General features: G+C 39.0%; 1 protein-coding gene across 6 annotated transcripts in view; it reads left to right on the forward strand.

The window, feature by feature from the left end:
* The window catches only part of CCSER1 (coiled-coil serine rich protein 1), a 612,090-nt gene that overhangs the window by 62,683 nt on the left and 534,593 nt on the right, over positions 1-14,814 (forward strand). For all 6 annotated transcript variants that reach the window (XM_050973794.1, XM_050973791.1, XM_050973790.1 and 3 more), the window contains exons 2-3: positions 5,592-6,944; positions 9,553-9,740. In XM_050973794.1, coding sequence (XP_050829751.1) covers positions 5,636-6,944; positions 9,553-9,740 — 1,497 coding nt within the window. In that variant the 5' untranslated portion in view covers positions 5,592-5,635. The remainder of the gene's footprint in view (positions 1-5,591; positions 6,945-9,552; positions 9,741-14,814) is intronic.

Genomic DNA, 14,814 nt, shown 5'->3' on the forward strand with positions numbered 1-14,814 from the left:
GATATAGACATAGATAACTTTAAAAGGTCTGGTGCCCTGTGTTAGGTACTCTTCAGCTGTTTCTAAAAACTGTTCAGAAAAACTAACCTCCAAGCAGGCATGGACGTGGTAGGAGCTTAAAAAATTTCACTGTGAGTATGATGACTGTGGCTGCTGTTCCACAGAATCCACTCTGTAGCTCTGTACCGTGCTGCAAGGGTTACATGCACAAGGAAGCAAAAGGGAAGAGTGTTATTCACAAAAGCAAGGGGAGCTGTTATGTATTAGAAGGAGTTTCACCCATTTAATTTGCAAACTCAGATTGTTTCAAACCCCCCTTTCCTAGCTAGTGCCTTTTAATTTGCAAACCCCCCCCTTTCCTAGCTAGTGCCTTCTATTGTTCAGGCATTTGGCTTTGCTGGTGTTTTCAGTAAGATCCTATTAATTCGGTTACATTGTCCTTGGTAACTGCTAAAGCCCTGAGTATTTATCTGGTGTTGATTTGTTTGCTTTTGTTTTAAATGTAAACTGATTTTTAATGGCTTTTTTAGACTGCTACATGGTGCTCATGGAAAGGCTTGATCACACACAGTGACCTCTGGGAGCTGTGCAGGTAAAACCAAGTCACAAACATACTAGAGAGACAAATAATATTAGAACTTTATTGAAGGCAGTAATGCTTAAATGCTGAGGACAGTACAGTGCTGGAATCCAAATGATGGAAGCTTAACAGTTTGGGTGGGAGGCACAGGCTATAATGTTACCCCATTGAGTAAAGGACAGCTTCTTACAAGTGTATCAGCTGTGTCAGGACTTCTGTTGACACACCAACAATGAAAAACATTTATTTGAATGTAGTTTTGTGGGTATTTGTAGTATCCTGGGGCAAATTTAATTTCTGTGTAAGGCTGGAGCCAGCTGGTCTGTAGAGACTGTGTCTGTGAGGTGGTCCTTGCCTCCTGGTGCGTGGTAGTGCTTGTGTGAGGGATGGAAGTAGGATTTTCACAGTGTAAGATCCACATCTTAGTCCTGTGTGTTCTTCTTTATTGTACAGTTCCCAGTTCTAAGCAATAAAGAAAATGTATCATCATCCTAAAACTATCAGTGAAGCCTAAAAATCTTCCAGATGCTTATTGATATTCTGCTCTGATTTAAGGTTTGAGGTGTTTCAGCTATGTGTCATGTCATCTCCCAGTTTAAGCTTTGATAGCTAATTCAGTTTTCTTTCTTGTTTGGAAGATGTTGTTTAATGTTTCTAGAAATTGCATCTTTAAGGAGAGCTTCTTTAGGAAAGTATTGTTTAGAAAGTGTTGAGAAGTAGTAGCAGGTTGGTTTATTTATGAAGGAAATGTTTGCACTCCCCTACACACGACAGTGTTGAATAAACATATAGTGTCTTTTGGTGTCTACTTGTAATTATAATAATGGTGAAATTCAAAAATAATTTCAATTCCTAAATTTTGCCTCGAAGGCAGTAAGAAATGTAAAAGGCACAGACTGGTGCTTTTTCATAGTTGCAGTTATTGAGAAAGTAGATCCGTGGCTCCATCTGCTGGAGTTCAAAACCAGAAGCACAAGGAATTGCTGTTTATTAAAAGCACTGAGTTCTGGCACGCTTGTGAGAGTAGCTGCTGGGCAGAAGCTGAAATAAAGTACTGCATTTTATTTTTCAGCTGGTGAATTGATGGAGTTGATTTCTCTGGAGATATTGGTGTAATATTTTGACAATTTTGCCTGTTTCAACTTTCAGACAGTGAATATAACCACAGGTTCTTTTCCTGCGGTTACATTGACTGTCTGAAAGTTGAGCAATTTGTCTCTCTTGACAAGATACAGTAATATATACAATACAGAGCTGTTTGTTTAATTTTTACCCATTGTGTTTTTTTATAGTCAGGCAACTTCTGTAGGCAAGATAAAGGCCTGATATTACAACATTAGCTGGATGGCTCCTCCAAAGATCTCCCGTGGGGAAAGAATAAGACCAAACCATAAAAAACTTGACTTTTTGGTCTTCTCTGTCAATAAAATATGTGACATTAAGATATTTTTGAGATTAATATGAATTTTGCAATGTCTTGGTACAGACCAACAAGAAAGGAAGCTATTTCCATCTGATTAACTTTTTAAATTTCTGTTAAGAGGGGAAATATTTTGCTCACGCTTGGTTTCTCATTTCCATTGGTCTGAGCACAGGAGCTCAAACTCTGAGCTACAGCTTAGCTCTTAAGGAAGAGAATATTCTGAAATAATCCACTATTACTCTGCCTGTAATTGTGTTCAAAGCAGCTTTGTTATTTTCTGTCATTATATCAAAATCTGTCTTGTGTAATGCCAGCTGCAAGAATATGCATTGAAAATCCATTCCATAAAAAGCAAAATTTGTCTGTCTTGTTCAGCACTGTGTAAACACTTCAGTTTTAGTAGTAACTGGATTTTAGAATTTGAAAGTATTACAAAGTAATGGCTGCATATTTGATCAAGATTCAAAGCTCCATACAGAATAGTGTGCCTGTTTTCTTGAGTATTTTCATTCTGTGCCAGCATATTTTGTCCTAAACAAGGAGCCTAAGCAAAGATATCTTTCTCTGCTCTTTTTTTTTTTCCCTCTCTTGAAGGTTTTAAGAATGATGCTAGTAGGGACAAGGATTTGAGATAAATAAGATTAATTGTTTTGCAGAAAAGATGTAGCTGGAGTGAATTTCACTCTGTAAGGCATACTACTATGAAGTTGCAAGTACAAACACTCATGTTGAATGTGGAGCCTGAAAGGAAACACCTCCTATGTTAGTCATAACAGGACATAAAAGGCAGTTTATAATTCCTCTGCTGTGAAAATTAATGGAAGATGAGACTTCAGTAGTATCTGAAAGTATTGCTATCTTGAAATACTTGTTTTTTTTCCTTGTGTTGCAAGTAGAAAAGTTGTCATTTTAACTTAATGCTAAACTTTGGCAGGTTAACAATGCAAAATGTGTGAGTATGTAAATTATATATAATTCTGTTAAATCATAAATATTAAAAATATTACTAGAACATTCACAACATTTAAGCAGTGTATGTATACGGGCATGCATATATACAGGGATGTTTGCCCAATGGTGTATGTTTTAAGAAATATTCTCTAATAGCTATTGTGGACCTAGAAAGAAGAGTGTATTGTACTCATATTTTATGGGTGAGGATTTCTGCTGCTTAGACAATTAGAGGAATGCTGATAGTTTGTGTTCTTCCTTCAAGAGACAGGAAAAGAGGAATCAACTGAATAAATGCTATTTTGTTATCTGCTGTTAGAGGCAATGTATTCTATTAAAATTTATTACCACCTGGAAGGCCAAGGCTATGTTTTTTCAGGGTCAGTCCTTAGGAATAATCTCTTATTATTTAAACACAGTCTTTCTATTCCCAGTGCAAGTTACAGACTGTGCTTTTTGCTAAGTTTTCTGCTTCCTTCTGCTCTCAGCTTGGAAAATTTTGTATTTATAAACTTGAATGGCTTGTTTATCAGTGGAGTGACAATTTAAGCTGTGGGTAGGAGAGAGAGCAGTGGCAGCAAATGTTTTACACACCTATAAAATGCCTGTAGGTATTTTAAAAGTACTTTTTTTCATCTGCTGCTATTGTAGAACTGCATTCTAAAGTGGTCTTTTTCAGCAATTATGATCTCTCTTTAAAATACAGGAAAGAATCCTCACAATCTCTAAAAATCTTGTCTGTATGTGCTTATCCATACCTACCAGTAAGCCTGCAGGTAGAGATTCACTACAGCAAAGAAACCCCTGCACAGTTATTGTCTTGAAGTGGTTAAAGAAGCCAGAGAAGCTTGAAGGGGAGGGGTGAAGAGTTGGATGTGGCTTTCAAAAGCCCATTTTTGGTAGGCAGAGTTGTGGACAGGTGAACAAGCTGGGATAACACCACCTCCTGTGGGAGCTCACAGGGCTTCGTTTTCTCTGCATTGTCCCCCCCTGCAGTTGCTCTTACACAGTGGTCTAAATGCAAACTTTCACACCTGGCACTGAAATGGAACAGCTGCCTCAGTTCACTGGTGAAAGTAAAGTTTTTCTGGTAAAGCTTTTCTATTTTTTTCTGAATTCAATTGGGTTGTCAGTCGCAGAACCTGGGCGTTGTCTAGGTCAGGCTTTAGCTTGCCATCACAGATCACCAGTGACTTCTTGCAATTAGTGACTATTCCCAAGCTGTTTTTCTCATCTTGAACTACCAAATTGCTTATTGATTCCTGCTGCTTGTGAATAGTGTGGCTGCTTGGCACTGCATGTTCAGAGTGGAACTGTACTAGCATTTAAAAAAAAATGTTAACAGCAGAAAAGTGCTGTTCAATCTCTAGTGAGAAACAGTCTTTGAACTTGTTACCCCTTTCTTTCACAGTTATGTAACATATATGTAGTTTTATTACTACTTAAATATTCTGTTGCCATTTATGTATATTTGTGTGTGTGTATACACTACCTAAATATATACATTGCTTACACCTGCTGAGCCACATAACACATATTAAATTGCTCATTAGATGAATTACTTTGTTTTTGCACTTGACATACAAACATTGTCTAGACAGCTGACTTGGGGTTTATTTTTATGTGCTGAATTCTAGTCCCTCAGGAAGTTACAGGGGGCATAATTCCTACAGCCTTTCACGTTCCTGTGATTATATATTACATGTTTTTACTGCTGTCTCTCTGTGGTCCTGTCTTTCACAGTGGTGGTTTATTATGAGAACAAGAAGGAGATAGCACTGGTATCTATTTCATAAAGATTAATATTCTTCCAGTACATCTACAGTACTGATCAAAATAAGTTTTTCTTAAATATTTATGAAAAAAAGCCAAGTGCCTGTGCATGGAAGCACTTCTCCCTAATTTCAAAAACCATGAGAAATTAGCTAATTATAAGCAAATAGGCTGTGAGAGGATTCCAGAGTAGTGTTCAAAGGAAACCTTACAGTTCAAATCTTGAAACATGATCGTATATTTTGGCAGTAAACTCCTTGAACTTACAGTTCTTTAAGAAGAATTTTTGGTATTGCATATTTTGGCTGGACTGCAATGCCATCATTTTCTGTACTGCAAAGCGATACAGCCTTTAACAGAAGCACATAAATAATTGAAATCCAACTGGAAGTTCTGTGAAGATTGAAAAATTTAAATCCTCTTCTTTCATGCAAAAATCTGAGTATTTAGAAATACAAAATAATTACTTGTTCTACTCAGATCATGAAAAATCAACTATCTTCTATGAGTGCTTACACTTTATAAGAACTTAATAACAAGGATGTGTGGGTGATATATTTGTTTATCTGTTGGCATTTAGATTTTATACCATTACCCAGTGTAACAGTATCAAATACTGTTGTACAGTATTGTACATAAGATTGTATCTTTTGTTGGTAGAATATTTCAAGCTACATACTTGCTCAGTTTTCAGTGCTGGCTAATGAACGTCACTTTGAAATGCTCAAAGTCTTTAGTAATGTGCAACAAATTGATATTGACATCTCATGTATTTAGGCTGACTGACAAATCTGTTTGAGTGGTCTTTGAGGCTGAATAATTTATCTTCTTTTCCCCCATCCCTTTATTTTTCTCTCATTCCAGGTTATTTTATTGGCTGTGAAGAACTACGGACCCTTTGTGCCCTGATGGGGGACTCGGGATCCAGACGATCGACTCTTGTATCTCGGTTGCCAATATTCAGGAGAAGTGTTAGCCGGAGACACGACTCCCTTCCTTCCTCGCCTTCTTCTGCCAATGCCATTGGTGTCCACACCTCCTCCCCATCCAGCACGAACTCCAGCTCAGGGAGCACAGGGAAGCGCCGGAGTATTTTCCGCACTCCGTCCATTAGTTTCCATAACAAGAAAGGGAGTGAGCCGAAGCCTGACTCAGCGAGTCAAAATGTTAACATCTCAAATGGTGCCCAGTCCTCTCTTAGCACTTTTCAAAAACTCAGCTTAGACGAGCACATCAAAAGCAGAGGAAGGCATTCAGTTGGCTTTGGCAGCTCACGTAACAAGAAGATAACAAGGTCTTTGACAGACGATTTTGAAAAGGGAAAGGAGCCCTCAGCTAATAAGAATGTCTTCATCAATTGCATAAGCTCCGGGAAGAATGAGGGTGATGATTCGGGCTTTGCAGAAGAGCGAAGCCGATACTCTGTCAAACAGTCCACACGAAAACTTCTCACGAAGTCTTTTTCATCACACTACAAATTTTCCAAACCAGTTCCAGAGAGTCAGTCGGTTTCCTCAGTGCAGCAGCCCAGGTGCTTGCTGGAAGTTAAATCCTACGTGGAGAGCGAGCCTGTGATGGCCAAGTCGTCTCCTCCGTGCTCGGCTGAGACGACGGAGTGCATGGGCAGCTCCCTGCAGTCCCCGCTGCTCTCGGCTGACCTCACGGCTGCCCAGACCCCCTCGGACTTCATCGCTCTCACCGAGGACTCTGTTTCAGAGGCTGATGCCCTGCCCAGCACTGGGCTTGGGGCACTGCTCACAGAGGATTTTGGCCACGATGTCTCTACCTCTCAGGTCTTCTTTAATCCTGCTGCTGCTCCTGAGGGGGAGAGAGATACTGTGCAAAGTGCTGGCCATTCTGCTGGTGTATCTCCTGTGAGTCATGCAAGCTCGTGCAGCGTGGAGTCCAGTACCTTATTCAAAACCTCAGTTGCTGATCAAACAAAAGTACTCTTGCAAGCCAATGGACTACATATTAACGATGCCAGGCACATAGAAAAAATTAACTCAGAAAATTTAGAAACCTTGATGTTACAGCATAGTGAAGAACCAGTGACTCTCTCTCCAAAGGCACGGGGGTTGAGTGGAAGCAGAGATGAAAGCACTCCATCCAAGCACATGAGAAACACAATTCCTGTAGTGGAGTCTAACACTGTTCTGTGTTCAGAACCTCAGTCCTTTAAAATACAACAGGGGTATGAATCAAACCATTCTAAAGGTATGTTTCTTTGTCTTTTCATTGTTGCATTTGGTGGGTTTTTGAGTTTGGAGGGTTTTGGGTGGGCTACCCTCATTTCTTCTATAATTATTGTTTTGTCATAGAGTATTTTTTAGAATTGCAAGTGCTAACTGTGAAGTTCAGAAAGCAGAAATTGTGTCCTCCTCCAGAACTGTAGGAATTAAAGAGAAAGTCTATGATTTTTCTGAGTTTGTGTTTTAGAGTTTGCAAACACCCATCAGTGCTTCTTGTAGTGATGCTTTGCTTAATAGAAAATGAATTTAGAATGCAAGTACTGATTCCCAGCTTGTGTTAGAGGCTGAAGCTATGATTTCTTGAGACGTGGCTATTTTGGACTTGAGCCATGGGGTTGCATAATTTGGGATGGAAACATCACCACAGATACAAACGTTCTTGTAGTCTGATTATGGGAAATAATAGTTTACTTTATATTGATCTGGGTTTAGAAATTTATAGAGTTTTGCTTTCTCTATTCAACTGATGCTACAGAGTAGCTCAACGTGGATATTTTGTCAAAGTAGGAAATATCCTATTTCTGCTTCCATCTGAAATAAGTGTCCAAATTCTCATATTGTCATCTGTGAAACTGAGGGAGTTAATTACCATCTAAATTTCACACTGAGTCTTTAGTTTGAGGAGTAATTTGGAAATACTAACAAGATTAAGTGGAAAGACTGTGCCTAGAGATCCCAATCTATAGAGATACAGATAAATGAGGCACCAGGCCCTTGAGTGAAGGACACCTGTCAGAAGACATTTATCTCTGACAGTTTATTTTCTCGAGCCAGCTTCATGACTGGTGCTTTCTTGCTTAATCCCGAGGCTGTATATGGTGGGCCAAAATACAAGATTTAACAAGACAGCATTTGTAGTGATTGTATTAGAAGATGAATGATGGTAAGTATAAACTCATATAAATTCACACCCATCATTTTGCTTGGGTATTTGTCCAGGCATGTGGATTATAAGCAATCAAAAGCAATCTTGCTTTTTGAATTATTAGTCACTGTGAGGCTTAGTTGGATATCTTGTACATAAATGGCAATAGAAAGTTAAATTAATCCACTGAATTACCCTTCACCAGAGGGCTCCTCTTTCACTCAGAACCTCAGTCACTTTGGGGAAAAAATACTCCCATTTATCTGTATTACTGGTCCTGAACACTCAGTTTGTCTTCCTTGCCACATTGTTGCATCTGTAAATAGCTCTTATTTCAGAATCTGTATTGCAAGAGTGTACTGCAGAGCATTAAGTGAGCAGCTTGGAGAGATGTTTAGAAATACCCCCTGCATTTCAAACTCATGCATTGGCAATTTGATATTTAGTCTGGATTTCAGTAACGCAGCTAAAGGGAGTTGAAATCGTGATATTGATAGTTTTGTAAATTGGATTCATGTTCACAGAAACACTAGAGCTAGTACTGCAGTATATAAAAGTTGTTGATTAATTGTTCTGTTGTTTTAGTGCTGTTAAAAATACTTTTTTTTTCCTGGTGTTGTGAAGAATGTATTTCAAATTAGCAATTCCCCAAGCCTACAAAGCAACCAGTGAAAATAAGACAAAATCCTGCTGTATGAAATGAGTCAAATGCAGGAAAAGCTTACATGGCAATCAGTAAGATACGGTTATAAGTACTTATACCTTTCCAAACAGACTGGTTGGAACATTTGGTTTTCTAAAACAGTATTTAAACTTTGATGTGAATACAAAATACTTCTGTGTGTTTTCTTTGGTAATAGATATTTTCTTTTCTGTGCCTGGTCTCATAGCTGATATCATTATAGATAGCATTGTGAATGTGACATAAATGCATGAGCAGGTTTGATGTACCATGTATTTCTTAGTATGCCTTTATGTATTCTTATGTGATACGGATTCTTTTGAGAACCTTTAGAGAAAATGTCTCTTCTCTTGCAAAATGCAAAAGAAGGTAAGATTTTCTGTATGTGTGACATTTATTATGCTACTACTCTTTTATCTGTCCCCATCTCTAAATTTGCACTAACATGTTAAACTGTATTTTTTCTCCTCTTTTCTGATGTGTTATTGTTTTAACTGGATTGGGATTTTGCCCACTGACTGCAGGCTGATGGAGGGTGCAGGTGTAAGGCTAAACTAGGAATGCTGAACAGAAATGGAAACCAATGTGCATCCCTGTCTTATGCAGGGCTAACAAAGTTGTCACCTGGCCCTTCAAAAGCTGGGCTTGCCTTTAGGCCTAGGGTAAGGCAGGTTGGGTTTTGGCACCACTGGACAAGTGATAGTTGCTCTGGTAGATTTTACTTTCAGCAATTTGGGAGTGTCCTACGTTGAAGGGAGAAAGAAAAGGAAGGAGCAAAGAGTCTTTCTGGACTCTGTGAGGTGCCCTGGTCTGGGCTGTGTTGTGCTGAGCATGTCTGTACTTGGGGCTGAACTGGGGGCCCAGGTGACACCTTGATCTAGGTAAGCACGGTCTGCTTTCCACAGAACGCTTCCCATGTGATTTCTTTTCAGTGTAGTTATTTCAAGTAAAGCAGTGTTCTGATGAAGAACATACTTGAAAAGAGCAGCTCCCTGTAACAACTGCTGATTGCTTCTGTCTTTGTAGTTGATCTTGCCAACAGCCTCAGTCCATACCGGGAAGGCAGATTTGTTGAGAAACGCCTGAGGTCCTCTTCAGAAGGCACCGCTGGGGGCAGCCGGCTGATCATAAAACCAAAGGATGGAAATGCAGAAGAACTTAACAGTCTAAGGAAGCAGAGAGCAAGCTCGTCCTCTTCCAAAATGAACAGCATGGTGAGTTTTATTCCCACTGTTTTATTCCTGTGCTTTTATTTTTATTCCCACTGTTTTCATTTCCCCATGTTTTATTCCCAAACACCCATAAGTTTGTTTTTCTCTGATTGGTATAGCTATAGTGAGAAGCAGTGACTTCACAACTAACAGTAATAAAGAGGGCAGGAGCTGTCTCAGGCTTCCAGAATGTGATCCAGGCTCAGCTTCAGATATTAAAAGTATTTTTTTGCCGGGTATGGTGCTATGAAAAGGTTTGTGTACTTTCTGGGAAGAGTTTCTTGTTGACATGTTCTAGTGATTTGTGCTTGGAGCTTCTAGTGTTTCTCTGTTTTTGCCCAAAGTTTATATGCAAATATCAGTGAATAGCATGTAATTTTTTAAAGCCAGAAAGAACGTGATGATATTTAAAGATGCTGTTTCACATGGGTATACAAAGCATAATGCAGGTGGAGTTCATTCCCTAAAATACTGGTTACCCTGGCTCAGGCCTGTGAACTTTTTTTGACTTCTTAGACCCAAGCTTTTAGGCAGATCTGTGTTTATTTAAATACTAGGCTACCCTGATGCTATTGCAGTTCCTCCTGTTTAGCTTCATATTAATGATGGAAGTGGGAAGGTGACAACCCAGGACCAGCAGGAAGTAGGCAAATTGTGGATGGCAATAGGTGGGAATCTGCCCACTTCTTTGTGTTTTGTTTATGAAATCTATGAATTTTTTCCTCCACTGCTATTAGCAAGATTGTCCCCATAGCGACATGATTTGCTTATGCTTATTGGCATTGCAGTCACAGACCAAGGACTTCTAAAACAAGATTAGAGAGCATGCTCATGAGGGAAGGTAAAATTATTCCTGCTTTCCCCCCAATACATATGGATATCAGCTTCCTATCTTAAGAAAATAGAGCTTTTTTAGTAAAAAGTGAGATTTAGGAAGTAAATCAAACAAAATCAATGAGTGATGCTAATGAAGAATAAATGCTAGGTAAAGAATTGGTGTTATTACACAAAGTATTATAAAAAGCCTTACATTTCTTAAGTGGCTGTAACAACATTAGTCACATGAGAGCCTGTATTCATTTTGTTCAGTTCTGGAGAAAAATGAACCACAGACATTTAAGGGATGGCAAATCCCTGGGGGAGAGCAGAGGCCCCTGTGACAAGGGCAGCTTTGCTGTGCAGTTTTGCTCTGAGGCACTGAGTGAGCGGCCCTGACTGTGGATGCTGGTTTTGTGGCATCACCCAGGTGTCCTGTTAAGCTGAAGAAATTGTCTACCTGTATCTTTGCCCCTGTTTGAGTTTTTTTTCTTATTAGCAGTAAGTGTGAGCTGCTTCTGCTGAGGGACTGGGAGCGAGGAGCCAGAAAGTCTCACTGCAGGAGTGTGAGATTTTTCACAGGAGACTTTTACTTTTCAAGAAGTAAAAAAACCAGCATCTGAGAAATTGTTCTTTATCCTAAAAATCTTGGTCAGCAGAGTATTCTTGCATAATTGTCAGTTGTTGTTGCGAAGAGGAAAGGTGAAAGCTTGGATAGACTGACCTCCGAAGTAGTGTGAATATGTATCAAACCTACAAACAAGACCACTGCTTCTCCTAAGAGTGGCCTTAACTAACTTGTGAGGTGCTGAAAGTAATTTATATTCTGGCTAAGACCAGTGCTGTTTGTAAATGAAATTTAGGTAGGAAAAAAATCTTCGAAATAACTCTGCAAACGTGCCTATTTCATAGTATTGTAAATAATGATGTGAAACAAATGCTTGAGATTGGATTGCGGGTTGTGTGTATACAAAACTGCTGTTCCTGCAGTGGCCGATTCCTGCTACAAGAGGGCACCGTTTCACCAGAAATGGCTTTGGAGGTTGATCACTGCAATTCAGGACGTGTGGTTGAGCAGTTTCATGTTGTTAGCCTGTGCAGTATAATAGACCCTTTCCAGATGACAATCATGGATAGTGACACAATTTAAAGAGATGGATATTGCTGTATATAAACTCTGGTCATTCTATGGCTTTAACCATGAACTCATGAGTTAACAAATTGAAATCTTTTGACATAACATACAGACTAGTTAACTATGCTTCAGAAGGTTGGTAGAAATTATACTTTGCCTGTTGTTGCTACCTAGGTGGTGGTTCTTTTCCAGTGTGTAAGAGACAAAAGGAAAGAAAAATGTGAATTAGTACAGGCAAAAGACATGAATGGTCTGAAGTATGGAATCCTGCAAGACCAGTGAAAAGAATGTCAACCTGGATAGTTGACACAATGAGAATTAGATTTACCACATTAAAAAAAAAATAAGATCACACCTCCAAATCACTCTAAGTTCTTTAAGAGGCTTAGGAGACAGAACAGTAGGGGAAAAAAAGACTTCTTGTGTAACAGAACTTGGAACTAGGAGAAAGTGTATGTGTGTGAGCAACAGAACTATCCATCACTTGTCATAGCAGTGGCTAATATGGAAGGGTGAGTATCTTGAATATCACATTTATCAGTATAGAGAAAAAATATTAAATTTTTTTAAATGTATGATAGAGGTTTTTAAGTGCTAGCAAATTCAAGTCATTAAGCCTGGATAGTCATGAAGGATGATATGAATGGAAGTAACTGTGAATTACTTCAAATTCAAAGAAAAACTTGAGAGAATGGTGGGAGCACGTAGATCACACTGCCCAATTTCAAGGCATGGGCTACACTGTGCTTCATGCATACATGTGTTTTCACTCTGCTTATGTGCAGTGGATCAAGACTGCCTGCTTACATTTGGCTCTTGCAGATCTGCCCTTCTGCCACTCTGCTGTTCTTTACAAGGAAAATAGTTACTTGTCTTTACAACTGCTCCCTTTCCCATGCCTGATTAGCAGCATATGTACTTAACTAAAACCCCTTATTCTTCAACTTCTTGTCTCAGTGGGTGAGCACTGCAGGACTGTCTTTCTCTGGGCGCTCTTCAGCACAGTCTTCTCTTCAGTTTGTCATACTCAAATCTTCTCTAATTGTTGCCTGTTTCTTGCTTCTTAAATTCAGCTTCAACTTTTCACCTTTGCAGGTGAAAACTTTTGTGCTTGCCTTCAGTGCTACATCATCAGCATCCTTTGCCTGGAGCAAAGCAGCCTTGCCGACTTGTGCCAGCCCATTTAGAGAAGCACAACTTATTTTTCTGCAATGTTGCTTTGGCTGTGCCATTTCTTTCTTTGCATATTTCCTGTGATTCCTGTATATTAGACATAAAACCAAGGACTTTTGAGGCCAAAGGATATCCCTGCCTTTTTTTCTCTCAGCTTTAACAATGCCCCTTTTGCCAAATTATTTTGTCAAATAATTGTATTTGTGTTTTCTCCCATGCTGCCTAGGGTGCACTTGGGTAACTGCAGTTACCTCAATATTTGCTTCATTTCCTTTCTAAATTTTCAGTTTAATTTTTTGCCTTGCCTAAAGATAATTTTTCAAGATGCTTGCTGGTACTATATTGCTAAGGTTTTTACTGAGCTTTTTTTTGCTTATCCATCCAGTGCTGATGTGTAGCCAAAATCCCCCATTTCTCACACTTGTCCCATGCTTGTTAAGTGGAGATGCTCCAAGTACTGACTATCTCAGTAAATGTACCTACAACATAAATTAGGAACAGTGAATGTAAAACCCAGTGTCAGAATACAGGGCAGTATTTCACAGGCAGGAATTCAATTTGATAATGGAATTAGTTGAGTATGTTACTTAAACATTAAATTTAAATAATTAATAATTTACTAATTTAGTATAGAGGGAGTCATCTGACATTTTGGGAATATAGAATAAAGGTAAATGATTGACACAGAATTATACTTGCAAAAGAGAGATTAACTGCAAAGTTAATCTTAGTTTGAGACTCCTAGTATGTCTGGAGGGAGCAGAAAGCCAAAGCAGAGGTCACTAATGAAAGTGTGTTATGACCAAAACATCTGTAGTAATTATCCAGTTAGCAGCTGGGGTCTAAATTGTGACTGGTGTCCTGGATAGTGTGTGTGTTTGTGTAACTCCCCCCAGTTTTGTTACCCAAGTGATTTGGGGTGGTTTAGTAGTTACATCAAGCTTCTAGTATACTTCAGAAATGGCACTTAAAATGATGGAGCGGTTATACAAACCACTGTATTCAAATCTCTTCCTGTATTTTTACCTTATCAGGCCATACCCAAATCTGTAGCTCACGAGAGTATGCTTATTGCTTCTCACAGATAACTTTGTTTCTAATGTTACCTGAGCACTCTTATTTATTGTCAAGCACCACTTTTAATCCAGTTGCTGCGCTGTGACAGAAACTGCAGGAAGCTGTGCCCCCATGGACTTCAGTGAATGTACGTGAAGAAGGGCTAAGATGTTTTTTATGTTCCCCTTGCTTATGCATAACTGAGTTGTATGATATTTTGCTGGTGTGTGATTAAGCACAGAGTATGAATCAGACTTGGTTGGCTGCCAGTCTGTAGATAATTGAGGTAACTTTCATATTTGCTTGTGGTTACTTTGACATTGGCCTTCTGGAAGCTGTGGTTTTTATGCAGTGTGTGGCTAATACATGAGGTGGAAGCTGCTATTGAAAATACTTGACTTGAATGAGTTTCAAAGTGACCAACGAGTAGATTTGGAAGTGGCTTTGAAGTTGAATGTGGCTGTTTTTTGTCACCCATAATTGTGACCTATAAAGACCTGAGAAAGCCTTGTGGGGTCTGCTCTCCTTCTACAGACTGGCATTAATTATTAGTACCTTAACCTGCCCTGGAAAGGCAGTGAATGAAAAGTTAGAGGGAGGATTTGAGTGCTCAAGGCTTCAGTTTAGGTTGAAAAAGCCCTCAAACAAAACAGCCTTTTTCAGGTATGCAGAGACTGTTACAAAGTATGAACTAGGTAAGCAAAATGCACAAAATTCTTTGTCTTCTGCACAACCTTCTTTATAACTAGCAATGCTATATGTGCTCAGAATAGCTAAAACCTGCTTTTAACTTGCTATAAGGGTGTATTATCTCTGGTATCTGTGGTGTTCATAAAAGCTTTGTCATAATGAAAATAGATGTGCTGTTCTTTTTCTGTCCCTGAATTATGGTATTTC

This window comes from Serinus canaria, chromosome 4 (assembly GCF_022539315.1).
Source record: "Serinus canaria isolate serCan28SL12 chromosome 4, serCan2020, whole genome shotgun sequence".
Lineage (NCBI taxonomy): Eukaryota > Metazoa > Chordata > Aves > Passeriformes > Fringillidae > Serinus > Serinus canaria.